The 25,946-nt window shown below is 50.8% G+C and overlaps 1 protein-coding gene and 1 long non-coding RNA gene across 10 annotated transcripts in view; one reads left to right on the top strand and one right to left on the bottom strand.

Annotated features, from left to right (window-relative positions):
• The window catches only part of PLEKHH1 (pleckstrin homology, MyTH4 and FERM domain containing H1), a 54,066-nt gene that overhangs the window by 24,774 nt on the left and 3,346 nt on the right, over positions 1-25,946 (top strand). For 3 of the 9 annotated variants that reach the window (XM_045451351.1, XM_045451357.1, XM_045451352.1), the window contains 23 exons: positions 1,623-1,706; positions 4,214-4,295; positions 4,416-5,176; positions 8,437-8,515; positions 9,168-9,259; positions 11,122-11,272; positions 11,487-11,632; positions 12,587-12,697; positions 13,629-13,715; positions 14,051-14,212; positions 15,165-15,245; positions 15,581-15,763; positions 16,163-16,271; positions 16,996-17,165; positions 17,799-17,975; positions 18,342-18,439; positions 18,930-19,107; positions 19,653-19,808; positions 20,924-21,024; positions 21,808-21,949; positions 23,092-23,234; positions 23,365-23,494; positions 25,657-25,743. In XM_045451351.1, coding sequence (XP_045307307.1) covers positions 1,623-1,706; positions 4,214-4,295; positions 4,416-5,176; positions 8,437-8,515; positions 9,168-9,259; positions 11,122-11,272; positions 11,487-11,632; positions 12,587-12,697; positions 13,629-13,715; positions 14,051-14,212; positions 15,165-15,245; positions 15,581-15,763; positions 16,163-16,271; positions 16,996-17,165; positions 17,799-17,975; positions 18,342-18,439; positions 18,930-19,107; positions 19,653-19,808; positions 20,924-21,024; positions 21,808-21,949; positions 23,092-23,234; positions 23,365-23,494; positions 25,657-25,743 — 3,510 coding nt within the window. The remainder of the gene's footprint in view (positions 1-1,622; positions 1,707-4,213; positions 4,296-4,415; positions 5,177-8,436; positions 8,516-9,167; positions 9,260-11,121; positions 11,273-11,486; positions 11,633-12,586; positions 12,698-13,628; positions 13,716-14,050; positions 14,213-15,164; positions 15,246-15,580; positions 15,764-16,162; positions 16,272-16,995; positions 17,166-17,798; positions 17,976-18,341; positions 18,440-18,929; positions 19,108-19,652; positions 19,809-20,923; positions 21,025-21,807; positions 21,950-23,091; positions 23,235-23,364; positions 23,495-25,656; positions 25,744-25,946) is intronic. The other 6 variants (XM_045451358.1, XM_045451360.1, XM_045451356.1 and 3 more) reach the window with 6 other exon arrangements.
• On the bottom strand, positions 21,694-23,096 carry LOC123584025. Its single transcript, XR_006705120.1, has 2 exons — positions 22,348-23,096; positions 21,694-22,250 (listed from the first exon to the last, which is right to left on the bottom strand). It is a non-coding gene; the product is annotated as an uncharacterized LOC123584025 (long non-coding RNA).

A 25,946-nucleotide genomic window follows, 5' to 3' on the forward strand; every position in this document is an offset into this window, starting at 1 on the left:
TACTGTTGTATCACGAAAGTAGACAATTCATAAATGAATAGGCACAGCTGTGTTCCAGTACAGTATTTATAAAAATAGGCAGGGCAGGGGGAGTGGACCAGGTGGAGGCCTGGACTGTGGCCAGTTTGCAAACCTCTTAAACTGGATAACCTTAAGGTCCTTCCAGTGTTCATTGTGAATGTTTCTTGTGTATCAAAGGACAGCATTCCATTTTCATTTTGATTTTTTATGCAAGCCCTAACACTTAGGTTATTAACCAGTTTAGAGTTTTTTTGTTTTTGTTGCTTAAATAATATTGCAACTAATGATTCCTAAGCTGTGGGTTTGTTAAGTCAGCAGTGTATACATTTAAAACTTAACAGGGGCGCCTGGGTGGTTCAGTCAGGTTTTTAAACGTCTGATTTCAGCTTAGGTCATGATGTCGTAGTTCGTGAGTTCGAGCCCTCCATCGAGCTCTGTGCTGACAGCTTGGAGCCTGGAGCCTGCTTTGGATTCTGTGTCTCCCTTTCTCTCTGCTCCTCCTCTACTCATGCTCTGTCTCTCTTTCTCTCTCTCAAAAATAAATAAACGTTAAAAAAAATTTTAACTTGACAGATACTATCAAATTGCTGCCCCAGAAGACCTTGCCAATTTGTATAAGAGGGATTGTTTTCCAACATCCTTGACAATATAGGATATATCAGACTTTTAAATTGTGTTAGTCTGATAGAGGAAAATGTCTTTTATGTGCATTTTTAAAATTATGATTGAGGTTGAACAGCCTTTCATGGTTTTCTTTCCCTTTATTTCTCTTTCTGTTGACTTCCTGTTAATATTCTTTTTGTGTGTATTTATTTGTTCAAGTTAGCCCTCTGTATGTAAGTCATTTGTGTTGTAAATCATCCCTCAATTGGTCTTTTGTTTAAGGAAACTTTTTTTTTGTCATGTAGTAATTTACAGTGATAGTATAGACTTTATTAGTCTTTTTCTTCATGTTTTTTGGGGTATGTATCATGCCTAGGAAGCCTTTTCACACTTTAAGAATATTTTCAGGGGTGCCTGGGTGGCTCAGTCAGTAAAGCATCCAACTTTGGCTCAGGTCATGATCTCGCAGTTCGTGAGTTCGAGCCCTGCATCAGGCTCCGCGCTGACAGTGGGGAGCCTGCTTGGGATTCTCTCTCTCCCTCTCTCTCTGCCCCTTATCCACTTGCACTCTCGCCCTCTCTCTTTCTCTCTCAAAATGAATAAACTTTAAAAAAAAAAAAAAAAAAAGAGGGGCACCTGGGTGGCTCAGTCGGTTGAGCGTCCAACTTCAGCTCAGGTCACGATCTCACGGTCTGTGAATTCAAGCCCCGCATCGGGCTCTGTGCTGTCAGTTCAGAGCCTGCAGCCTGCTTCGGATTCTGTGTCTCCCTCTCTCTCTCTGCCCCTCCCCCGTTCATGCTCTGTCTCTCTCTGTCTCAAAAATAAATAAATGTTAAAAAAAAAAAAAGTATTTTTAAAATTCATAAATGGATTTATTGTTTTTCCATCAGATCACCCCCCTCTAATTGCTTGATATTCCTTCTTGGGGCTTCCCACCTCCAGTTTTTCACTAAACCGGTGGCTGCTATGACTAATAAAAGGCCCTCTGTTTCTTGCAGAAGCAAATGAGAGCTGAAGAAGCAAAAGTTGTCCAAGAAAAAGCTGCAAAGATCAAAGAATGGGTGACCCTGAAGTTAGCAGAGGTTAGTTGAAAACTCATCTCGGGGGGCGCCTGGGTGGCGCAGTCGGTTAAGCGTCCGACTTCAGCCAGGTCACGATCTCGCGGTCCGTGAGTTCGAGCCCCGCGTCGGGCTCTGGGCTGATGGCTCAGAGCCTGGAGCCTGTTTCCGATTCTGTGTCTCCCTCTCTCTCTGCCCCTCCCCCGTTCATGCTCTGTCTCTCTCTGTCCTAAAAATAAATAAATGTTGAAAAAAAAAAAATTAAAAAAAAAAAAAAAAGAAAACTCATCTCGGGAACCCTGGAATGCACATGCAATGCGAGTGGGGTCCCTCCATCCCAGCATTTTTCTGCCTCCTGTTTGTGGGGCCTTGACTGACCTCCGTTGTGTTAACCATGTGTCCTCTATTTAGCTTAAACCCTGAGACTTGGCATTTTCATCTTTCCCTTCCTCCTGTGGTGCTTGGGCTTCCCTAGAGCTCGTGATTAGCTTTGTGTTTGGGGAGGAGTGAGTCTCACTTCTGAGGTGTCATGCCATTTTCTTCCTGAAAGCACACACACCCTTACGTCTATCCTCCCCACTTCCTCCTCTGTCCTTTCCATTCTTTTCAAGTGGTTTTTGTGGTGGTGGTAAAATATACATAAAATTTACCATTTTCACCATTTTTAGTGTACAATTTAGTGGCATTAAGTACATTCACAATGCTGTGCAACCATTACCACTGTCTATTTCCAAAACTCTCATTACCCCTAAATAGCGCCTGTGTATCCATTAGACCCTAGGTCCTCTATTCTCTCATCCCCCAGTCCCTGACCACCCCAGTGCCTTTTTTTTTTTTTTTTTAATGTTTGTTTATTTTTGAGAGAGAGAGAGATAGAGCATGAGCAGGGGAAGGGCAGAGAGAGAGAGAGAGAGAGAGAGAGAGAGAGAGAATCTGAAGCAGGGTCCAGGCTCTGAGCTGTCAGCACAGAACCCGACACAGGGCTCAAACTCATGAACTGTGAGATCATGACCTGAGCTGAAGTCAGATGCCCAACCAACTGAACCATCCAGGTGCCCCCTGATAGTCCCAGTCCTGCTTTTTCCACCTCTAGCCGTTCATTTCTGTAGTTCATCACTTGCTGCAGCTTAATTTAGGAAAACTTGGGGCTGGAAGCTACAGTGATACTCGCAACAGAAAACAAAAAGCAAAACAAAAGGGAAGGGATTTGAAGTTTGGAAGAGAACAAACATCAACTTTTCTTCCTCTGTCCTGACACAAGTGATTCATACGTGCAGGAGGTATTGGCTCTTTTTGCCTCCCGTGTCCTGCTGTGGATGCACATCTCAGGTCACCTGCTAGACGACAAGTGCTTGGGAACAGAACTGATACCTGGTTTGCCTCCATATTTGCTAAAAGGTGCTCCAAAAAGTGGGTTGGGTTTTATTCAGAAGAACATGTAGCAGCCATGAGATGGGTCTCATAGATAATAAGTTTAGTAAAAGAAGCCAGACCCAGGGGTGCCGAGTGGCTCAGTCGGTTAAGTGTCCAACTTTGGCTCAGGTCATTATCTCACGGTTTGTGAATTCGAGCCCCGCGTTGGGCTCCGTGCTGACTGCTCAGAGCCTGGAGCCTGCTTCAGATTCTGTGTCTCCCTCTCTCTCTGGCCCTCCCCCGCTCACACTCTGTCTCTTTCTCTCTCTTTCAAAAATAAAATAAATATTAAAAAAAAAAAAAAAAAAAAAAGCCAGACCCAGAAGCACATACTGTGTAATTCCATTTAGACAAAAATGGGCACCACTAAGCCAATGTGTGGAGGGTGCATACTTCGATGATGAAACCCGGAAAGCAAGGAAGTGAGTCTCATATACCTAGAAGAGTGGTTGCCTTTGTAGGAAGGGAGAAACACATGGTCAGGAAGGGGCAATTTGTTGTTGACAGTGCTGGCAGATTCCTGTTTCTTGACCTGTGTGGTGATCACATGAGTAGTCACTTCACAGTCATTTGTTAAGCTGTTCATTGATGTGATATGTAGTTTTCTGTGTATTACATTTCACATTTTTTTTTTTTAAGAGGTTAAAATATCTAGAAAAGGTGCAGGGGCTGCCAAATAGACTTCTGTCTCAACCCAAACTGGTTAGCCCAGAGGAAGGGGGTAGGTCAGGGCTCCCTGGGAGGGTCAGCCCTGGATTACTGGGGCACCAAGTGTTCTTTTTTCAAAGATTTGATCTTAAAAAAGGATTTTTTAAAAAATTTTTTTTTTCAATGTTTATTTATTTTTGGGACAGAGAGAGACAGAGCATGAACGGGGGAGGGGCAGAGAGAGAGGGAGACACAGAATCGGAAACAGGCTCCAGGCTCTGAGCCGTCAGCCCAGAGCCCGACGCGGGGCTCGAACTCCCGGACCGCGAGATCGTGACCTGGCTGAAGTCGGACGCTCAACCGACTGCGCCACCCAGGCGCCCCAAAAAAGGATTTTTAATCTTATTTTGAATTCTATGCCTGAACCTGTAGGTTGAGTATTCTAAATCTTTATTTTTCTTTTTGGGCAGCTTGAGATGGAGAATCAGCACCTGAGGAGCAGTAATCAGCAGTTGGTAGAGCAGGTGGGAGCCCTTCAAGATGCTCTAGAAGGTCAGTAGGCTGGGCTTTGTGTGTGTATGTGTGTGCGTGCATGTGCACACGTGTGTGTGTTAGGGCGTGGGCCGAACCCGAGGGAGCTCTCAATATGCCTGTTTTTCACCCCAACCACAGCTCTTCAGATGGCACCTTCGGGAAAGCTGTTGGTGGCCCCCCAGGAAACCCCAGAGCAGGATTCTGGCTCTTCAGGGCCAGGGACCCAGCCGACAGGGCAGGACCATGGTCCTCAGGCCCAGGGTGCCCTGAAGGCAGCTATGCCTGCACCTTCTACAGGTGCTCTGCAGAGCAAGGACTGTGTTCCTAAAGCAGGAATTTTCTTGGAGGATTCGAGTTCCATCATGGTCCATCCTGGAGAAATATCAGAGGCCAAGACCTTTCCACCTCGTCTGGGAAGAGAGGGTTCTCCCCGCCGGCTGTGTGTGAAGTCTCGCACCCACAGACATGGTTCAGCTTCCTGGGGTGAGGGCCTGGTCATTGCTCAGGGTGGGACACTCCCTGGGACAAAGAACTCTGCCAGGGAAGGTGGTCCGGGCTGCAGCCTGACTCTCCCGAAAGTGCGGGCCCCCAGCAACCCCCGGGACAGCATCCAGCTGGCCAAGCGGCACCACAGCCAGCCCCAGGTGGGCCCTGGGCCCTTCAACCACGTGGTGAGCATTGAGGTTGGGACCCTCTCAGCCCTCCACCCCTCCAGCCTTCCTGAGGTGGAGGCCCGAGCTGAGCTCCGGGAGGAACCAGAAAACATGGAGATGGAGGAGCAACCCCCAGCCGGGAAGAAGGAGGAAAGAAAGAGCCCGAAGGCCCCCAGAGCTGAGCCGGAGGAAGTGGATTTGGGCAACAAACCTCCCACACCCCCTCTGCACCGGTTTCCATCCTGGGTAAGAGGCACAACCTGGGAGCTGGGCAGAGCGGCAGAGCTGCTCATGAAGCACAGCCTCATGCCTTCACACCAAGTGTGAGATGAGGCTCTCATCCTCACGGCCAACCGGCAGGGGGTGGGGCCAGGAGTGACTGGATGGTGGCTGGCTGTCATTTAGGAGCCTGTGCCACGCACCAAACCCGGCGCTTTGTGCACATTTTCTCATTTAATCTCCGCGACCCTTTGAGGTGGTGCAGTGCTGCGGTGAAGAGCACAGGTGCCAGAATCAAACCACTAGAGTGGAAGTGCTAACCGCGTCACCTGAGCTAGTTACTAAACCTGTGCGCCTCGGTTTCCCTATCTGTTACAGGGGGATAATAGTACTTCCCTTACCAGGCTGTGGTGAGGGTTGAATGTGCTAGCAGGTGCCTGCGGTGGTGGTTCACAGTAAGTGTTGGCCGTGATTGTTATTTCCGAGCCTTAGCTTCCTTACTTGTAACACTGGATAAGAGAAGGTGATGTCTGGGGCATTGCCTCAGAGTCGATGATCTGGCATGGGGAACACCGAGGAGACAAGACCAGCCGTGCATTAATCTTTACAGAGCTGGGTGATGGCTACATGAGGTCATTCTTTATTCTCTTCATTCCACTTCTGTGTCTGTTTGGCATTTTCCACGATAAACAGTTAAAATAAAAATGGGGGGCGGTGGGTGGACATGAATGAGGTTGTATAGGGAGTGTGGAGGATGAGATGAGATACTGGGTGTCGAGTGTGTAGCTCAGGGCCCAGCACGTGTGCAGGACCCTGTGTGAGGAGTCAGGTGCTGTTCCTCTTACAGATGGGAAACTGCTGTCCCCACAGACTTAGTTACTTGCCCAAGGTCATGTAGCAGTCAGTGAGGAGCCAGGCTTTAAATGTGGGCCCCGCTGCCTCCAGAGCCCAGCTCTCACCTTCCAGCTGTACTGCCTCTTAGGGGACATCACAGTGCAGATGTCAGCTTCTTACTCATGCTTGGACCCCTGGATGTGTGTGAGGCAGGTGGTAGGAGACGTCTGAGTGTCAGGCTCCTGGCAGCACAGGGAGCAGGGTACGGGGGTGGCGGTTGGGTACTTCAGGGCGATACCACCTTACACCACTGCTCGGAGAACCACCTTTTCAGCAGCATCTTCCGGGGTCTCCTTTTGAAATGCTGGTGGTCCGGGGAGCCTCAGCACCCCAGGCATATGGGTCACATCCTTAGCAGTGCTTGCTGGCCAGCACTGATCACTGCAAGGGGGCCTGATAGCTGCAGACACAGCCATGCCTGGGAGTGGGGCCTCTGGGGAGGGCTAGGACAGTCTTCGGGCCATATGCTGCTGACCTGTCCCTGAAGCTCCAGGATCATGGGAACATCACACAAGGCACCTCCCCAAGAGGAAGGGTGAAGTAGAGGGGAGAAGAAGGAGTGGGCAGAGAAGGAGCAAAGGGGTGGGCAGGGTAACAGTGGAGAGGATATTGGAAAGGAGGGCAGGGCCAGGCCAGGCTGGACCACCGCAGACCGTCCCTCCTCTTTTTCATTATTATCTGGTAACTACAAATGCGCTAGAATCCAAAAGCAGAGGCAGGCAGTGAGGGAGCATTCGGGCAAGGGATGTGACAAGAGGGCTTAGCAGGTGTTACCAGAAAAACATGCTGCTCACTTTTGCCATTTTTGCCAAAATATAGCCGTCCACCGTGATGGCTCAGAGCAGTTCTTGTGTTCTGCCTGTACAGGTTAAGAGGGTGTTGGGGGGAGGAGGAGAGTGACACAAGAGGAAAAGGGAGTGAATATAAGATGCTCTGGACAACATTTTCCCCATGTGAACATCAGGGAAGCTCTGGGGATGAAGGTTTGAAGGGGTATCAGGTGTTCCCACAGGCCCTCCCTGCTCTCAGCTGGGTCCTGGGGACCCAGCAGTCGGCCATACCAGCCTACAGAGCAGCTGTCTCCTGTTCACAGCCCTCATTGTAACTTGCTCCCAAGAAACACAAGATAGGTGCCTACCCTCTCTTCTCAGGTGGGACCACCTGGGCAGTGACCATCTGAGAGGAAATCAAGACTAGAAATTGGAAATTGAGAGGGCATTTCTCAGGGGAAGGAGGCAAATATACTGATTCACCAATTCAAGCATGCAGAGCCATTTTTCTGTTGATTCTCAAAACAACCTTGTGAGTTAGGCAGTCAGTCGATAACTTTTGTGAAACACTCCCAAGTCTGTTTTACCCAAATCCCTCAAGCTTTGCTTACATTCTGTCTGTGAAGTTAAAGGAATTCTGTGACCAGGACTGGCAGGACCAGTCTCTTCCTGGGATCCCCTTTCTCACCACCCTGTCTCTTACCTTCCCATCCCTCTGCTCAGCTCAGGGGAGGTCCCACCCAGCCCTCTCTCCCCCACGTGCCCCAGAGCTGCTGCTCCTCTCTGGGGGACATCCCACTAGCACCTCATGGCCTTTCCAGCCCCAGTCCCGCTGCCTCCCTGAGCCAGCCAGGCCCACCTTCCCTAGTCCTTGTGACTTTCCTGTCACCTGAGAAGGTCTTTGTTTCTCTTTGCCTTGAGTGGAGAAAAGAGATCTGAAAAAGCACAGGCAGAGCCTCTGGGTTGTTTGATCAAAGCCATTAGGAAAGCTCCCTAGGCCTGTGGGCCTCTTTCAGACCCAGGAACGCCAAGGGGTAAAGTGAGGGTTCTCATCGATGTGTCTTCTACAGCGGGATTCAGGGTCCAGGTGAGCTTAGACAAGCTTTGCAGGTTGGGCCTAACCATGAACGTAACGTTGTTAGTGTTGGAAAAAATTGTGGCCTAGCTTCCAAACAACTGGCTTACAAAAAGGCATGCCTTTGCCATGGGGCTCTGACTTCCTCATTATCAACACTCCAGCTTCCAGGGGTGAGAGCCAGAGACCCAAGACCTCTAAAATGGGTAAGATGCAGAGAAACAGGTCACTGACCCTCTCCTCTTGAACTTCTTGTGTGGAGACAAGAACTGAGTATCTGTTGGATGCTGATTATATTCCAGGTGTTAGATGTTTCCATTAATGATTTTATTTGATTTTTGTAACAGCCTGACAGGTGAGTATTATCTCCACTTCAGAGCTGAGGAAAAGGAAGCTCAAATATAACTTGCCTAGGATTACCCCAGCTGTATAATTGGCCAAACGTGGATGTGGACCTAGGTCCACAGCCATCCTTTTACCTCCACACCCAGGAGGTGCTGGGCTGGGCACAGAGCTGGACTCTGACCCTCTGGGGTCTTCCATTCCAGGAGAGCCGGATCTACGCGGTGGCTATGGCTGGCATGCGGCTCTCAGACGCATCTCCCAGAACTATTGCCACCTGTTGCGGTGAGTCCCAAGTGAGCCCCAAATGGTAGACAGGGTGGGCATGCAGGGAGAAGACTCTGAGTAACACTCTGAGGGCCACCTGGTGCTCCATCCAGGCACCCTGTTCCCTCCCCCAACAGGTGAGGTTCAGTGAAATCACAGCCAGGGCTAAGGGAAAAGGAAGCTGTGCAGACAGGAGTTGCTCATTACATGCCGAGTGGGCGTGGCCTTGAACACCAATTACAGAGCTGGAGGAGTCGTTAGAGGCGGGGTCCTCCAGCCCAGCCTCCCACCTGCACTGGCTTCCCCTCTGTAGCACCCAGGACTGGGAGGGGGTGGGACATCTCCCCCGTGCCTTGATTTAGATGAGCCCCCTGAAGGAACCGCATCCCCGCCCTCTGGCTCCTGAGTCACTAGCCAGCCACTGAATCCCCACAGTGATGTGAGGGCTCTGTAGTCTCATGGTTGGTAACTCACCTTCACACGAGTGGGACTGAACAAATTCTCAGCCCCCATGCTGAGGATTGCCACCCTACCTGTCGCCTGGAGTGCTCTTTCAAAGAACTCTCTCCATGGATCTCCTCCTCAGTCTGCCCAGGTCTCTGCTACTGCAGGCTCGTGAGTGAGTTATGGCATCTGAGTTAAACTCATCCTTCTTTTCCACCCCCTCCAGCTTCAAGCCCTCCTGCCCTTGCGTCCCCTGGGCCTTTCTCTGGCCTTGTCTACAAGAATGTCACCGTGCCTGTCTACACAGCCCTGAAGGGGGTAAGAAGCTGCTATCCGAGGAGGGGGTGTGCCATCTGGGAGGCCCCATTCATTCAGTGGGGCTCTAGGGTCAGGCTTCTGCACACACGTGACTCTGGGCAGGGAGCTCAGCACCCATATATATGTAATTTTATTATTTATTAGATCTTAATTATAAAACTTGTATGTTTACAAAAACTTGAATCCATATGATCATGGGCAAAGTGGAAGGTTAAAGTGAGGCCTATGCCTGCTCCACCTCTCCTACCCATCTTTTCACATGTCTGACCCAGGAGAACCTCTTCCAGAACTTCTCGTATGTGTTCAAATATATATTCCTATGTGTACACTCATAACATCTCTATATATTTTTCTTTGAGTATAGTTGGCACACAATATTACATTAATTTCATATCTATGTATTTTTTTTTTAATTTTTTTTTAACTTTTATTTATTTTTGAGACAGAGAGAGACAGAGCATGAACGGGGGAGGGGCAGAGAGAGAGGGAGACACAGAATCGGAAGCAAGCTCCAGGCTCCGAGCCATCAGCCCAGAGCCCAACGCGGGGCTCGAACTCACGGACTGCGAGATCATGACCTGAGCTGAAGTCGGACGCTTAACCGACTGAGCCACCCAGGCACCCCCTATGTATTTTTTTAACAAAAATCAGGTTTAACTGCAACATAATGTTTTCATACACATTTTTGTCTCCTTTTGTTATTGGTTTTTGAGATCAAGATAGTAATACTTTGTAAAACTTTTTATAGAAGAATCAGAAAGCTGAGGCACCTGAGTGGCTCAGTTGGTTAAGCTTTCCACTTTGGCTCAGGTCATGATCTCATGGTTTGTGGGTTCAAGCCCCACATCGGGCTCTGTGCTGATAGCCTAGAGTCTGCTTCAGATTCTGTGTCTCCCTCTCTTTCTTCCCTCCCCCACTTGTGCTCTGTCTCTCTCAAAAATGAACATTAAAAAAAAAGAGAGAGAGAAAGCCAAAAGTGAAATCTTCTTTCACATTGCTTCTCCCTAATTCTTCACTCCAGAGGCAGCTATCATTAATGTTTATTCTGTGAGGCCTTCTGATGCATCTGCAAATATCTTCTGTGTCTGTGTCTCTGTCACACGCATGCTTGCACGCAGCGGGGATCATATTACACACGTCCTACCCTTTGCTTGTTCACACTCCCATCTTCCTGCTATAACTTCATGCACAGCTCTGCTTCCTCTTTTAGGGCTATCTGGTACCCCTTGGTATAGATGCCCCATAGCCACTTTAACCTGTCCTCCACTGATTGACAGTTTAGGTCTTCTGTTTCTCTCTAAAATCAGTGTTGCAATGAACATCAATGTGCAGATATATCTCCGTGCACTTACATATAATGTATACGTACTTCCATAGGACAGAATTTTAGAGGTTGAAATTTATGGGCAAATGATATGCATATTTTAAATTTTGGCAGGTTGTACCAAATTACCTTCTGAGAGGTTCTATCACACTACGGAATATCTTTTCCCCCACACTTTCACCAACATTGAAATGGTCTTTTTAAATGTTTGCCCACTGAGATGGCCTCTTGTTTCCTTATCGCCACACGTTTTTAAGCTCCTGTCTCACACTTGGCCCATGGAGTGGCATTCTGGACCCCTAGTGGTGGGAGCAAGGGTCACACTGCCAGGTGTTCAGCCTAGATGGGGCAGCTCCTTTGGGGACCACAGAGGCTGGTGTGGGGGGGCCGAAGGGCCAGGGGAAGCATGGAGGTGAGGAGAGTAAGGTTGAAGCTGTGCTGGCCACACCCTGGGCACATGGAGCGGGAGTACAAGTGCCCATGGGAAGGGGCTTGTTTTGCAAGGGGAGCTGCAGTGGGGGAGGGGCCTGTCTTGCAGAGAGCCACGCAGATCAGCACTGTACCCTTTGTGGACGAGTCCTCTGGGTCTGACGATGACTGCAGCTCTCAGGCGAGTTTCCGAACTTCGGTCCCCTGCTCTGAGTCCAGGAAGACCAGTGGACTGGGCAGCCCTCGGGCCATCAAGAGAGGTACAGAGGAGGGAGCAGGAAGGTGCGGGGTGTAGCAAGCAGACCCTGACCTCCTCCCCTGGGTGGGTGTATCCGGGAGTCCCTGCTTGATCTCTGCCCATGACCCTGAACTCCAGACTCAAAGGTCCTGGGTTGGTGAGGAAGGCTCTGCAGCTCCCGGACTGTGGAAGCTGGGAGAGGTTTGGGATCCAGGCCTTGATGACTCCTTCTTCAGCAGGCGTCTCCATGTCCTCGCTGAGCTCCGAGGGAGACTACGCCATCCCCCCAGATGCCTGCTCGCTGGACAGTGACTACTCAGAGCCTGAGCACAAACTACAGCGCACCTCGTCCTACTCCACCGAGGGGCTGGGCCTGGGCGGGGTAAGCTGGGAGTGTGGCTGAGTCCGGGCAGGGTGGGAGCAGATCCCTGTGAGATGAGGGGAATGGTGAGGGCTGGGGCAGAGGGCTGCAACAGATGTGAGGCCCCGAGGAGTGGGCGGGGCAGGGGTGGTGTGCAGCTATGAAATCAAGTACACAACAGACCCTGTGAGGAAGGAGAAGGAGCCTGGTGAGCTCCTTAGCAAACCAGGGCTGGCCAGTGGGAAAGCACACTGTGGCTCACTGAGTTACTTCGTTTTAACCCCATGCTGGCCCTGGAATGCTGAGAGCTGACATTTACTGAGTTCTTCCAGTGTGCCAGGCACCATGCTCAGTGCTCTTCGTGCCCGGTCTCGTGTGTCCTCACCATCCTCTCAGAGCTGTTAACCCCATTTTACAGATAAGAAGACTGAGGCTCAGAGCCGTGCCACAGACCCACATCACTCACTCCCCAGCGCTTGTCCCACACCACTGTGCCACTCTGTCTTCATCTCCCATCTGCCCCAGCCTGGCTGATGTGCCCCTTGTTCCCCAAACCTCGCTTTCCCTTCCTGCTGCCTGCAATAGCCTTTTCCTCCTCTTGGCTTGTCTTTGAAGGAAAGCTGACTTTTCCTTCTGGGGCCGGTCCAGATTTGGCTCTTCCCAAAGCCCTTCCTGGCCATTCTCTCCCTCATGCAGCCCCTGGTCTGCCACCTTCTCATAGTCAGGTGTTGTCTTCCCCAGCCAGCGGGACCCTTCCACAGCGGGACCGCCTTTGCTTTAGGCTAGTTCTGTTTGAACCCTTAGCAGGGCATGGTACCCTGAAAATATATATAGTAGGTACTCAAGAATTGGTTTTTAATTGATGACAAAGCAGTAACTCAACTGGGCCATTTTGTCCTGTATGACATCTACAAACCCAAGTGATTCCCTTTTTCTGTCTCCCCCTCTTCCCCCTATACCCTCCCACCCCCATAGGAGTCCCTGGAGAAGTCGGGCTACCTGCTAAAAATGGGGAGTCGGGTGAAGACGTGGAAGAGGCGCTGGTTTGTCCTGAGACAGGGACAGATTATGTACTACAAGTCCCCGGTGAGACCCTCCTTCCCCAGAACGGTAGTCAAAAGGACCCCACCCCAAACTCAGAACTGTGATGGGCTGGAAGAGGGGTGGTATGGCCCACGGCCAGAGGGCTAGGTCTGGCAGGTGGGGAGAGGTGACCTGGCTGGGCACCCAAGGCTTTGAGCCTTACATGGGGCCATGAGGCTGGTTACTGGTTCTTGGAGTCAAATCAGGCACGGAACAAAGGCAGTTCTAGATGAGTTGGCTGGGTGATTCCTTCTTACTTCAGAAACTGATTTCTCCTAATGCCTGGTCCTGTAAAAGAAACTGTTCGCAGGCTGCCCTCACATCATCTGGGTTGTCCTAACAGAATGCATTACCTCTTCCACCTCCTTCCTGTACAGTTTGGAATTAGGAAGCCTTGGATGTTGGGCTCCAGTTTGACAGGACATCCCTGGGGAACCAACAGTGATGTTTTCAGGAGGGCAAAAGGACAGTGTCTCCTGTGCAACTCCAGCTGATTGTCCGTGGCTGTCTGAACACCATGTTGAGGATACTGGGCCTGTATCACTCAATGAGTAGTTATGCTGTGACTGATTAGTAAGGTGTGCAGGCACACTGGGAAGGGTAATGGGGATATATTTGCCACTTATTTCCACACTTGGTGTAAAGGCTGTGATAGAATTTAAAGGTTCTATAGCTCTGTAATAACCTGGTGGCTTCTGACCCAGTTTTAAAGGCTCAATCTATGCTTTTTGAGGCCTGGGTTAGGATCCATGTCTCTAATCATTGCTCCATTTAGCTAGAACTGGGATCCAGAACAAGTTACCCATCATACCACAGCCCAGGAGAGCTTAGGAATCACTTTCCCCTCTGCCTGTGGCCTGGAGTAAGATCTGAAAGGAGAATGATGTGCTCTGAGAAGACTCATACCATTTTCCTCCCCATTCCTGTCTTACAGAGTGATGTCATCCGGAAACCTCAAGGTCAAGTGGAACTGAATTCCCGTTGCCAAATTGTTCGAGGGGAGGGTGCACAGACATTCCAGGTGGGCGTTGCTAGCAGCTAGGATTTTAGACACAAGAGGTGCTAAGTTTGGCTATGACTATGATAGAGACAAAGATGAGGCAAAATGAGCATGTGTGAAAGACATGACATCCACATTTGGATGTGATCCTAATTTGTGAGTACTGGGAAGGAAGAAGAGACAGAGTGAAGGTAAGAGAGACCGGGAGAAAACAATAAGGAAAAGAAGGGAGGGAGTCCCAAGGTGGGAAGAAGGAAGGCCCAGTGGTTTCAGGGATTTGTGCCACCTCAGAGCCAGGTCCCTGGCATTCCATCCTCCTGTCTCCCTGCCGCTCGCCCCCACTCTGCCCTCCACAGCTTATCTCTGAGAAGAAAACCTATTACCTGACGGCTGACTCACCCAGCCTGCTGGAGGAGTGGATCCGAGTACTGCAGAGCCTGCTGAAGGTCCAGGCCATTGGGCCTCTGGCCCTGCCACAGGGTGGCATCAAGCCCACCGTGAAGGGCTGGCTGACTAAGGTATGGGAGGAGCTGGTGGGGTGGAACGTGGGCCCCGAGAGCCAGGGGGCCAGGAACCTGGGTCTTGCCCTCCTTACAGCTCCTGTCTGCAGGAGTTTGCTCACAGGGATCAGCTGGTTGGCCTCACAAAGTGTCGGTGAATGAAAACAGAGACCAGAGTTGTTAGCACAACAGTTATCATCAAGACAGGAGGGAAAGGAATGTCTTGTACCTATTTCAAGGTTATTAGGAGTTGCTGCCCATCCCTGCCTGCATCTACCGTGCCTCAGTATGAATAGTGGGAGGGTGTGATGTAGGCGAGGTAGGTGTGGCCCTTCAAAGACAGAACATCCCAGACCTGCCCTAAAGGTGTTTGAGGTAGGGCTTTTCTGGCTATGAGAAGCAGAGTTCCTGTTACCCCCAAGAAAATGGAAGTTAACAAGGAAGCACATTAACTAGATGAGAACGCCATCAGGAAGCAAAGCCCCTCGTATGAGCAAGCTCAGCAGTCTTGGCTCTGTCTCTGCGTCTGCTTCCCCTTTCATTCTGTGCTTCTGTCACTCTCCTCTGTCTGTTGTGCACTTGCTGTTCCCTAGTGATTTATGTTTTCCCAGGGGTGTTAGCATCCCATGCCTGCCCTGGGTGGCCTTGCCCTCCCTCTCAACATCCATAGAGCTGACTAGCAAGTTCTTCCTGTGTCCATATGCTTGGAACAGGACATCTGATTGGCCTGGTTAATCTTTTAACGGCATGTAGTGCAAGGGTGAGTGGGGTGTTACAGGGTACCCGCCACGGACCTGTGCTGTGAAAGGGCTGGTTCTGTTAGTAGGGCGTCTGGGTGGCATCTCCACTAAGGACCTGAGTTGACCAGGGGTTTTGAGATCTGCCTCCCTGTGGCTTCTCTTTGCCAGTCCTGGATTTACTTCTGGGATTACCTGGTTCTCACAATGCTGTCTTAATTTCTGTCTTGTAGGTAAAACATGGCCACTCCAAGCTGGTCTGGTGTGCTCTTGTTGGGAGAACCTTCTACTACTATCGGAGCCATGAGGACAAGGTACTCCCTGGCTTCCTGATAGCACCCACTCTGCTTTCTCCAGACCACATTCCTAATGCGAGGCCCCAGTTTCTCCCTCTATCCCATCTAATTCCACCACAAGCACGAAGCCAGCTGGTTGGATCCCTCTAGACTGAATGGCCCACAAATTCCACCTGTGGGGTCTATCTGTGCTTCACCAGGCAAGCCTCAGCCAGGGAGCTGTAGTTAACTCCCTCATCCCGTGACCAGGCCACATCTATGATGCCCAGCCCAGCAGGGACTGAGGGTTCAGAAAGAAGACACTCCCCCATTCCTTGCTGGCTCTCCCATTCATGGAAGGCTCATGTTCGCAGCGACCCCTGGGCCATCTGCCTGTGCGGGATGCACGCATAGAGGAAGTAGATCGATCCTGTGACTCAGACGAAGACTATGAGGCTGGCGGAACCAGGCAGTTGCTCTCCTCCCACTGCACCCTGGTGATTCACCCCCGAGAGCACAGCCCTACCTACCTCCTCATTGGCACCAAGCATGAAAAGGTAAGGGAGGGGGCTGGGCCTCCATGGCCAAGCTTGGTCCTGTGATTCTTGTCTTCCCCTTTTCCTTTCTCAACCTCCCCAAATTCAAGTTTCTTTCTTTCTGGACATTTTGGCAACTAGTATTCATTCCCTGGTTGAACTATTCCTTATACTGAATTCATTCTCAGTGACCAGCATCTCTCCACTGGGGCCGTGAGATAGCACCTCAGGCGTAGAAACTTGGGTTCATGTTCACCTGATCCCAGGTCTTCCCTCTTAGAGACTGTTGGCCTTGACTTGTGTCAGCCAAACTAGCCTAACTTTACCCTGAGCTTGACCCTTTCAAGGGAGCTTCTCTGGAGCTCTTGCCTTCATTCTTCCCACTCCAGTCTCATCAGATGGCTTTCCATCCCCTTCCAGGACACGTGGCTTTACCACCTCACGGTGGCTGCAGGTGGCAGCAGTGCCCGGGTTGGCACTGCCTATGAGCAGCTCATTGGGAAACTGATGGATGGGGAGGGAGACCCAGGTAAGGCAACGGTGGCCATCACTGCTTGGGTTGGAGGGTGGCGGCTGGGTAACGGTTGGTCAGAAACCCAAAGAAAGCATTTCTGTTAGCATTTATAGCAGCGTTTCTGAAGCTGTTGTAAAACCATCTAAGCCACAAAAGGGCATTCCCATCCACGCTCCAGAGCCCCTGTTTCTGGTGAGATTCTGAGGTGACCACTCTGTATCTGGGGGAGTTTATTTGGGAAGCAGACTTTCCAGTGGGTCAGTGTTTTACATTGTTCACTGCAGCTTTGCTGGCCGGGCAGAGAGTTGAGGAAGGAAGGAAGCTGGTTAAAAGTTTGTTAATCAATGAATGAAGCCTGAACTGGGATTAGACTAACCTAAGCCTGGGGTGTCACAGGGTCTTTATTTTGCTACTGATTCTCAGGACCCTGAGGAACTAATGGCACACGCCGCACACCCCTTCACTGCTCCTTGCGTGTTCCCCGCTGACAGGCACTGACCATCCATACCTGACACTGCAGGGAGGGGCCTCTCCTGCACACACATGCTTGCACGCAGGTACCCACGGCCCCACACACTCACCCCCACTGCAGCCCCACGAAGAAGGCAGTAGCCACCTTCCTGTAAGCCGTGCTTGTGAGCATGCTAGATGCAGTGTACAACTGCATACCCCCCATTCTGCGGATAAATCCGGTGCAGTCCGTGTGTTCCAGTTAACCCTTGTTTTCTTCACAAATCAGAGTGGGAGTGGAGGTGGGAGGCAAGTTCCCTCACCCCTGGTGCTGTGCTTTGGGCAGATTCCCCTCTCTGGAGGCACCCCATGCTGTGTTACAGCAAAGACGGGCTATACACCTCCCTCACCACCCTGCCCTCCGAGGCCCTGCAGACCGAGGCTCTCAAGCTCTTCAAGGTAAAGCGGGAATGGAACCCAGGTGCACCAACAGGTGGCGCCCTCGCCACGTACCCAGATTCTCCCAGAGCAATTTGCCCACCTTGGTGGTGCTCAGGTAGAAGAGACCCATGTGGTTAGGGGGAGCTCACAGAAAGATCTGAATGGAAGGGAAAGAGTCCCACAGCTCCCCGCCCCCACCCCGCTGCCCCCCGCACAGTCAGTTATGGTGGGGAGGCATTCCCGGCTTCCTTGGGAAGTGCCGGTGAAACTCCCCCTGGAGGAACTCCCTTTCTCTTATAGTGAACAGCAGGAAAGGCCAGGTTTATGTTGCTTCTGGACCTCAGAGATTCTGACCTATTTTACAGTGTTCTTTGTGTCCATCTGAGTGTCCTCTTTAAAGAAAAAAAAAGAATGTCTTGCTTATGTAACGGACACATTTGAAGAAGGATAGATTCTATCCCAGAGTAGCCTTCTCAGCAGGCAGACATGCTCTCAAGCGGTGACAGTGATCCCTCTTAGAAAGGGCTTCCTACAGTGAACTGGAGCCTGCCTGGAGCCCTTGGGGGGGACGGCCCAATCTGCCCACTGTCACCACGGATGCTAGTCAAGGGGCTGTTGGTCTGCCCGGGCCCACCACCATTTTCGTGCCAGTCCTGCCAGCTTTTCATCAACGTGCCTGTGGAAGCGGCCTCCGTAGACTATCACGTGTCCCTGGCCCAGACGGCACTACAGGTCTGCCTGGTTCACCCCGAGCTGCAGAGCGAGATCTACTGCCAACTGATGAAGCAGACCAGCTGCCGCCCACCTCAGAAGTCCTCCCTCATGCAGGTGGGCATCCTGGGGCAAAACAGCTGACGGGGCCATTGGCAGGGACTGCCCAGGAGCCGGGAAGGGGGAAGGAGGAAGGAGGGAATGGGGCAGGTACCCTCTAGGCCTGGTGGCCAACGGGCAGCCTCAGTGCTCAAAGCTGCCTCAGTACACCTGCCTTCTCTGTGCCCCTTCTGGATGTCTGTGCATAGTCAGATTGGGTGACTGCCGTTCTGGACAAAGCCTGACCAGGATGGGCCATCCTGCCGTCCACAGAAGGTGGGGGGCCCTGGTTTGGAGAGCACTGAAGCCTTGGTAGCTCAGGACTGTGAGGGCGGGCATTGCCGCAGACCCAGCACTCACCCCATGCTGCTTGTTCCCTGGCAGTGCTGGCAGCTCCTGGCTCTGTGTGCCCCACTTTTCCTGCCTCAGCACCACTTCCTCTGGTACATCAAACAGCAGCTCCAGCGCCATGCAGATCCCACGTGAGTGAGGGTCCTTTCCTATGCCACTCTAGCACTGCTGACGGTGGCATGGCGAAGAGGGACGGGGGGACCAAGATGGGTCAAATCACCCTGCCCCTGTGGTTTGCACAGGGGTCATGGAGACACGGAGACCTCAGTGCTGTGTGCACAGATGGGCATGTGGAGGCCTGGGCCGCTCTGCACACCAGTCTATGTATGTGTGTTTTGTGGATGTGCTCACGTGAAGCTCCGGTGTCCCCAAGTCATCCCCACATTTTCGTGGTCTGTTGCCATGTTTTTCTGACTTCCAGAGGAAAGATCTCTGCCAGCAATTTGCAGCACATAGGCCCTGAATGACAAATTAACACCCCAGACCAGAGTGTCACGTTTTTCACAGCCTGCCCAGCTGCGGATTCGGTCTTGGCTAGGTCAGGGTAGGCAGCCAAGGTGTCAAGATGGCAGGGGTGAATGAATTCCCTGGGATTCTCTTCTTTCTTCCCTGTCTTTTTAGAAATGAAACTGGCCAGTATGCCACCTACTGCCAGCGGGCAGTGGAGCGGACTCTACAGGTGGGGGAGCGGGAGGCCAGGCCGTCACGCATGGAAGTGGTGTCCATCCTGCTGCGCAACCCCTTCCACCACTCCTTGCCCTTCAGCATCCCCGTGCACTTCGCCAATGGGACTTACCAGGTGAGGAGGCCGCACGGGATCCCTCTCCTGAGTCTTCTCATATCACTGGCCCAGAGAATATCTTCGGGCCAGGTGGGTGTTAAACCTCCTTAGGCTTGGCAGACTCTTAATAATAGGCAAACCAGCAGGATGGGCCTGGGGTGTGGAGGTGGGGGTGGGACCATTACTGCCTGTGTGGAGGGAGAAAGGAGCTTGAACTCCAAAAGTGCTCTGCTGTTTGGCACCTGGGAAGTAGATCTTTAGAAACCACTGCACGAACGGGGAAGCCGAGACATTGACCAAGAAAGGGGCAGGACAAAAGACCTCCAAAAGAGCAGCAGTCAAGGAGCAGCAGAGCTTCTGTCTGCCTCCAGCTTATAGCGGGCCGCTTGTCTCTGAAGCACTCACCCTCTGTGTGTGACTATGGAAACCAGCTTCCTTTAGCTTTTGCATTTGCCCTTGCTCCTCTCAGCCAAGCCTTTCCACCTCCCAGATACACGCGTCCACTAGCCGGAATGAGTTCCTCTCGGGAAATTTCCTCTGGGACTAACACCTCTCTCGTGCAGGTGGTTGGTTTTGACGGCTCCTCCACAGTTGATGAGTTCCTCCAGCGTCTGAACCAAGAGACGGGCATGAGGAAGTCATCCCACTCTGGCTTTGCCCTCTTCACAGATGACCCTTCTGGCAGGGACCTGGAACACTGCCTGCAGGGGAGCATCAAGGTGATGATGGTCTCCCGTAAGCCAAATGAGCCCCTCCTGGGAGACCTCCAGGCTTCCGGGGTTTGGTGATAGGGAGAGAGCCCCCTGGCTGGTGCCTTACTGTCCCCCAGCCTGTTGGGTTTGGAGTCCAAGGTGCTCCCCCAAGCCAGCATTTTTGTGGCATCCTAAAACATACCCGTACAGGCAGAGAGAAGTTGTTTGTGCCCTTGTCTCCACACCGCTTCTGCCCTTGAAGGGCTGTGCAGTGTCCAGGGGAAAAGCTGCTTCTCAGCGTGGTGTAGGAAGGATAGGGAGGCACTTGTCAGCAGCAGCTCCAACCGGGGCTGCTGCCAGTCACACAATCCACACATGGAGGTGGGTAGCTGTACACCTAGATCCACTGGATGTGGTGCTGTTCCCTGGCCCCTCAATCTTTCCATCTGCCAGGGCCTGCACTTACTGGTTCAAGCAAATTGGAAGCAGGTAGATCTATATGGTACCTCTACAAGTAAAGGACCCTTGAATGGGATTTCAGACCTATCTTGTCTGGGATTAGCAGACAAGATGTGAAGTGTTTGTGGGAATGTATTGTAGCATTGATGAGTAGGAGTGTTTTGGTTCTGTGTCTGCTCTTTTTATGGCAATAGGACAAAGGCTTCTATAGTCTTTTATTTACCATTGCCTGGAAAAACTATGCCACATGTCTTGTTTTTAAATGTCAGGGGGTCTGTTTGGCTTTGTTACACAGTAGGCCTCTGGGTATACTTCAAGAGAATAGCAGTCGGTAGAATGGAAACAGAGCTGGTAATATGAGGCCATGGTTTTTGACTGACGCCTGCCTGGCCTCTGGGAAAGCCCCCTCAGGTGTTAAGGCCAGTGGGGGTAGCCTTCCATGCTTTGCTGCTCACGCCATGCCCAGGGCCCTACCTCTGTCTGTGAGGTTGTTATAGACTCCTCTGGTCCCAGGCACGTGAGGCCTGCAAGTAAGCCTCCTAATGGAGGACAGTCACTCGATGCTGCCCTGCCGCCCTGCCGTCCTGCCTGGGTCCTGCCCCCCTGCCTGGGTCCTGCCCCAGATTGGTCCTTGTTCTCTTCATCAGGGGCTTTTCTGACTTTCCTCTCTTGCCTCTTTTAAGATCTGTGATGCCATCTCCAAGTGGGAACAGGCCCTGAAGGAGCTGCACTCTGGAAAGGCTGAGGGTGGCACACGTGTGGTGAAGCTGATGTACAAGAACAGGTCCTGAACACCGCCTGAGGGTGGGGCCAAGACTGAGGGCTGCCACTGGGGCGCCACTTGCCACTCCCCCAGCTGGATGGCCTGTGCCGGACAGGCAGTGGATCCACAGATAGAACACTGTGTAGTGGTTATTAGTTGGGGCCCCAACTAATGAGGCCAACTAATGAGGCTCTGCTGATCCTCTTGGAGAACCTGGACAGCTCAGGCTCTCAGTCCCTGTACCGCACGTATGTACACACATGTGCGCACGCGCGCATATTCCTGCCAAGGAAACAGACCAACCTTGTGGGATGGCTGCATGTGTTACATTAGGAGAGTGAAACTTTGTATGAGCACTATTTAAGGCTAAAGGATAAATAGCTCCTATAACAATTCCAGGAAATATAGAAGTAGATACCAGGATTTTTTTTTTTTATCCATCTGAATAAGAAAATCCCATCCCAGGTATGTCTCTAGGCAAATAATTTCCATTAGTCTCTTGGAATCTTTAACTCATCCAGTTCCCTAATAAGCTCTGGTTCCAGGGAGCAGATCCCCTCCCCTGATCCAGTAGCGTGGTGGTGTATTCAGGTGTAACATGTGCCACTGTTGCTGAGATCTAATGGCCCTGTATCTGCCCTGTGTCATGTTTAGTTAAGTTTTTCTGGAGGCAATAGAAATAGGCTCACAGATGGTATAAAGAGAGTAGTTTCTTTCTTTGGAAATCAAGATAAACAGAGGCCAAGACAACCTCATCCATTCAGGATCCCAACTGAGTCTTGGCTTCTTCTGTCTTCCCTGTAGGCTGTACTTTCGGAGTCAAGTCAAAGGGGAGACGGAGCGGGAGCGGCTGCTGCTTGCCTCCCAGACTAGCGGGGAGATAGTGGCAGGGAGGTTTCCTGTCAACAAGGAGCTGGCTCTCGAGATGGCTGCCCTGATGGCCCAGGTAAGGCAGTTCAGGAATTGGCAGGATCAGGGCACCGTGTCTGAACTCACACGTGGAACGTACCACACAGCCTAAAACAGGAGACTGCAGACCCTGTGGTGCCTGAGGGGAGGGTGGCCTCGCTGTCCCTGGCTGTGGAGGGAAGCTGACTCCTTACCCAGCAGAGCCCTTCGCTGCAGATACAGGTTATGGACAGAACACTGGACGTGGAATCCAAAGATTTGCCTTTGAATGCTACCCGCCTTCCCACTGTGAGATTTTGGCCAGGTCACTGCAGTGGTCTGTGCTTTAGTTTCCTTGTCTGTGTACAGTAAACAAAAATGCGTCATTGCATTTCCTTCAGTATGCTACTGAAATGATGTATATCACATAATGGATGTGGCAAAATTTGTACTTACAACTGTAAAGCATTGTAAGTAGAATTAGGAAGGGGAACACGCATTCAGACTTCGACCCGTCTCCTTATTACCTTGAGGAGGCTATCTGGCCAAAGATATCTGGGATGCCCTCCTGGTTCCCATGAGAAAGGGTCTGAATCTACATGGTGGAGAGGAAGGAGCAATAATAACAGTTGATCTTTATAATAATAAGCATTTACCCAATACTCTATAGAGGGTCCTCTGCTGAACAGTTTATATGTATTATCCCTGTTAGTTCTTAATTCCACTTAATAGATGAAGAAACTGAAGCCCAGAGAGTTTAAGCAGCTTGCTCAAAGTTACAAAGCTGGCAGATGGCAGAGCTGGGATTTGAGTGAGGTGTCTGATTCAAAGGCTTGGAACACTGCAATATTCTAGGAGCTATAGCATCTTCAGTTCTGGATCTCATATTTTTGGATTAGAAGCCAGAATATCCATAGTTTTCCTTTGCCGCTAATTGTGTCTTTGGATAAGGCACTTAACCTCAGCTGCCAAAGGCAAGTGGATGTAAATAATCATCTAGGACCATAAGGTGGTTTCTCTAGTGTGTGTGAAACTTGAGACACAGGGTCTGTTCACAAGAAGTGTTTTCGCATCCATTCACACCCCACCAATAAAGTAATGAAGTAATGGTTTATTTCACCTCTCCAGCAGCCCCAGCCCCACCCCCACCCCATCCACCTCTGGATTCTTGACTGCTCACTCCATGTGCTTCCAACACAGGTAGAATATGGAGACTTAGAGAGGCCCACCCCACCAGGCCCTGGGAGCACACCCCCTGCCAAGCTTCAGCATCACCTCCAACAAGTCCTAGACAGGTTCTACCCAAGGCGCTACAGACACGGGGCACCCCCTGAACAGCTGAGGTAGGCTGCAAGGTCTTGGAGGGGGTTGCTGTGGGGAGGCATGGACTGTGGAGCCGGGTTAGACCTCCAGTTGCAATGAAAACATGTTGGCACTTCACGGCCACCATCTCTTTCCATCCATCCAAACCAGGCACCTGGCAGATCTGCTGACCACAAAGTGGACCGCACTGCAAGGCTGCTCCCCTCCTGAGTGCATCCGCATCTACCTGACAGTGGCCCGGAAATGGCCTTTCTTTGGTGCTAAGCTTTTTGCTGCTCAGGTAAGTGTGGGTGGTGTCCAGGGGAAGGAGTGATTACCACACCCTCAGGAACATGCCCTGAATTTCTCAAGCTACTGCCCACATCTGATCACGTTTGAGTCAGTCCAGGCTCCAGGGCCCACATGCACACTAGCAACCACCAGAGGTCGCTGTTTCTCCACCCATTTCTGGCTTTCTCTCAGATTTCCAGGGTCCAGAGTAGAGTTGTGATCACTGCTTTGGGGCCAGGATTATTTCTGGGTGATGTTCATCTTTCCTTTTTTGACTGCTTTTTTTTTTTTTTTTTTTGAGAATAAGAGCAGGGGAGGAACAGAGAGAGAGAGAGAGAGAGAGAGAGAGAGAGAGAGAAGATCACAAGCAGGCTCCATGCCCAACTCAGAGCCCAACACAGGGTTCAATTCCAGGACCATTAGATCATGACCTGAGCCAAAATCAAGAGTTGGATGCTCAACCAACCGAGCCACCCAAGTGCCTCCTTTTTTTTTTTTTTTTTTTTTAATTTCTTTTATAATGCTACCCCTGGGCAGGGTGGGGGAAAGACTAATTCACACATAAGGATTCAAACTTGACATAACACCCTCAAGAATGCTTTCATTTTTTAAAAAGTGTAAAAGAGGGCGCCTGGGTGGCTCAGTCGGTTAAGCATCCAATTTCAGCTCTGGTCATGATCTCATGGTTCAGGAATTCAAACCCTGCATCGGGCTGTCTGGTATCAGTGCAGAGCCTGCTTCAGATCCAGTCTTCCTCTCTCTCTGCCCCTCCCCTGCTCACACTATCTCTCCCTCTCTCAAAAATAAACATTTAAAAAAATTTTTTTTTTTCAACGTTTATTTATTTTTGGGACAGAGAGAGACAGAGCATGAACGGGGGAGGGGCAGAGAGAGAGGGAGACACAGAATCGGAAACAGGCTCCAGGCTCTGAGCCATCAGCCCAGAGCCTGACGCGGGGCTTGAACTCACGGACCGCGAGATCGTGACCTGGCTGAAGTCGGACGCCTAACCGACTGTGCCACCCAGGCGCCCCAAAAATAAACATTTTTAAAAGTGCAAAAGATAGAACAATATATAACCTAAATGAATACATCTCTACTGACTTAGCATGGCCAAAGGAGACTCTTAAATTACTCAGGCAACAGTTAATTTCACTGCATGACAGGCCAGGTGACCCATATTAATTTCAACTGGAACTTTTCTTCTCCAGGTGTCTGGTGTGCATAAAATTTATTCATACTCAGAGGATCCTCAAAGCTGGATCATGATCCTGTTCACTAACAGTACAGATTAGACAGTGGACATTCACTCATTTATTCAATAAAGAATTGTTAAGCTCCTGCTAGGTTTCAGGCACTGCCTAAGATTACAAGAGATGAGCGAATCAGACATCAGGCCTTTGTGGGGCTTCCCATCTAGTAAGGAGGTACACATTAATCAGATAATCATATATATTCTCTCTCTAAATACATACGTTATTTTGTAAGCTGTAACAAGTGTTCTGAAGGCATATACGGGTGTTATAAAGGCATATAATGGGGGACCCTGGGACCCTCTGTCTGGGGGGTTGGGAAAAGCTTCTGAAAAGGAGGACATGTCCTTCCCTTTCTCCAGCCTTTTGGGTAAGAGAGATAGGAAATCCAGATTGCTCTACTGCAGTCCTGGCAGTGAAAGTTAGTCATTTTAAGAATTGTCCAACAGAGAGTTACTTTTCTCACTGGTAGTGCCTAAAGCCCCTCAGATTGCTTGCTTTCCTGTTTCATTTGCAGCCCCTAGGAAATTGGCTGAAGCAAGATGCACTTCAGCTGGGAGAGACTGGGTAGAATGCTGTCAGTTTGTGTGAACTAGAAAACAGCCCAGTCCCCATGCTCATGAGAGCGGCCAGGGCTGGCCTTTATTGTGCAGCACAGAGCCTCCCAACGAGTGTACTATGGCAGGATGGGCTATAGGTACCCCTCTCCTCTTGGGACGGTAATTAGATAGCTAGAGCCCCAAGGCTATTTACTTTGGCAGGCTGTGCAAGTACCATCTTTCGTGTTTTCCAAGATGTGAAAAAGGTTGGAAATCACTGCCTAGCAGATCCCTGGATGTGCCTTCTTCCTCAGAAAGCTCTCGTCAGTTCAGCTTCCCTAGCTGTGGACATGTGTGATGAGATTTTCCTGTTTCCCCAGCCTGCACAGCTGTCTTCCAAGGAGAATGCTCTGGTGTGGATTGCTGTGAATGAGGATGGGGTCAGCATCCTGGACCACAGCACTATGGTATGGAAAGATGAGGGCTGGCCTTCTGACCCCTCCTTCTCCTGAACAGCATCTTTTCTTCTCTCTGCACTCAAAGGCCTGAGCTAAGTGAGGCCTCGCCCCAGCCTTGCTGTCCTCTAGTCTAGATACAGCTTATTGACATTCAAGACATGAATCTCCAAATTATGACCACTTCAGAGTTCTCCCTTTCTGGTTAAGGCTAC

The sequence above is a fragment of the Leopardus geoffroyi genome, chromosome B3 (genome assembly GCF_018350155.1).
Source record: "Leopardus geoffroyi isolate Oge1 chromosome B3, O.geoffroyi_Oge1_pat1.0, whole genome shotgun sequence".
Classification (NCBI taxonomy): Eukaryota; Metazoa; Chordata; class Mammalia; order Carnivora; family Felidae; genus Leopardus; species Leopardus geoffroyi.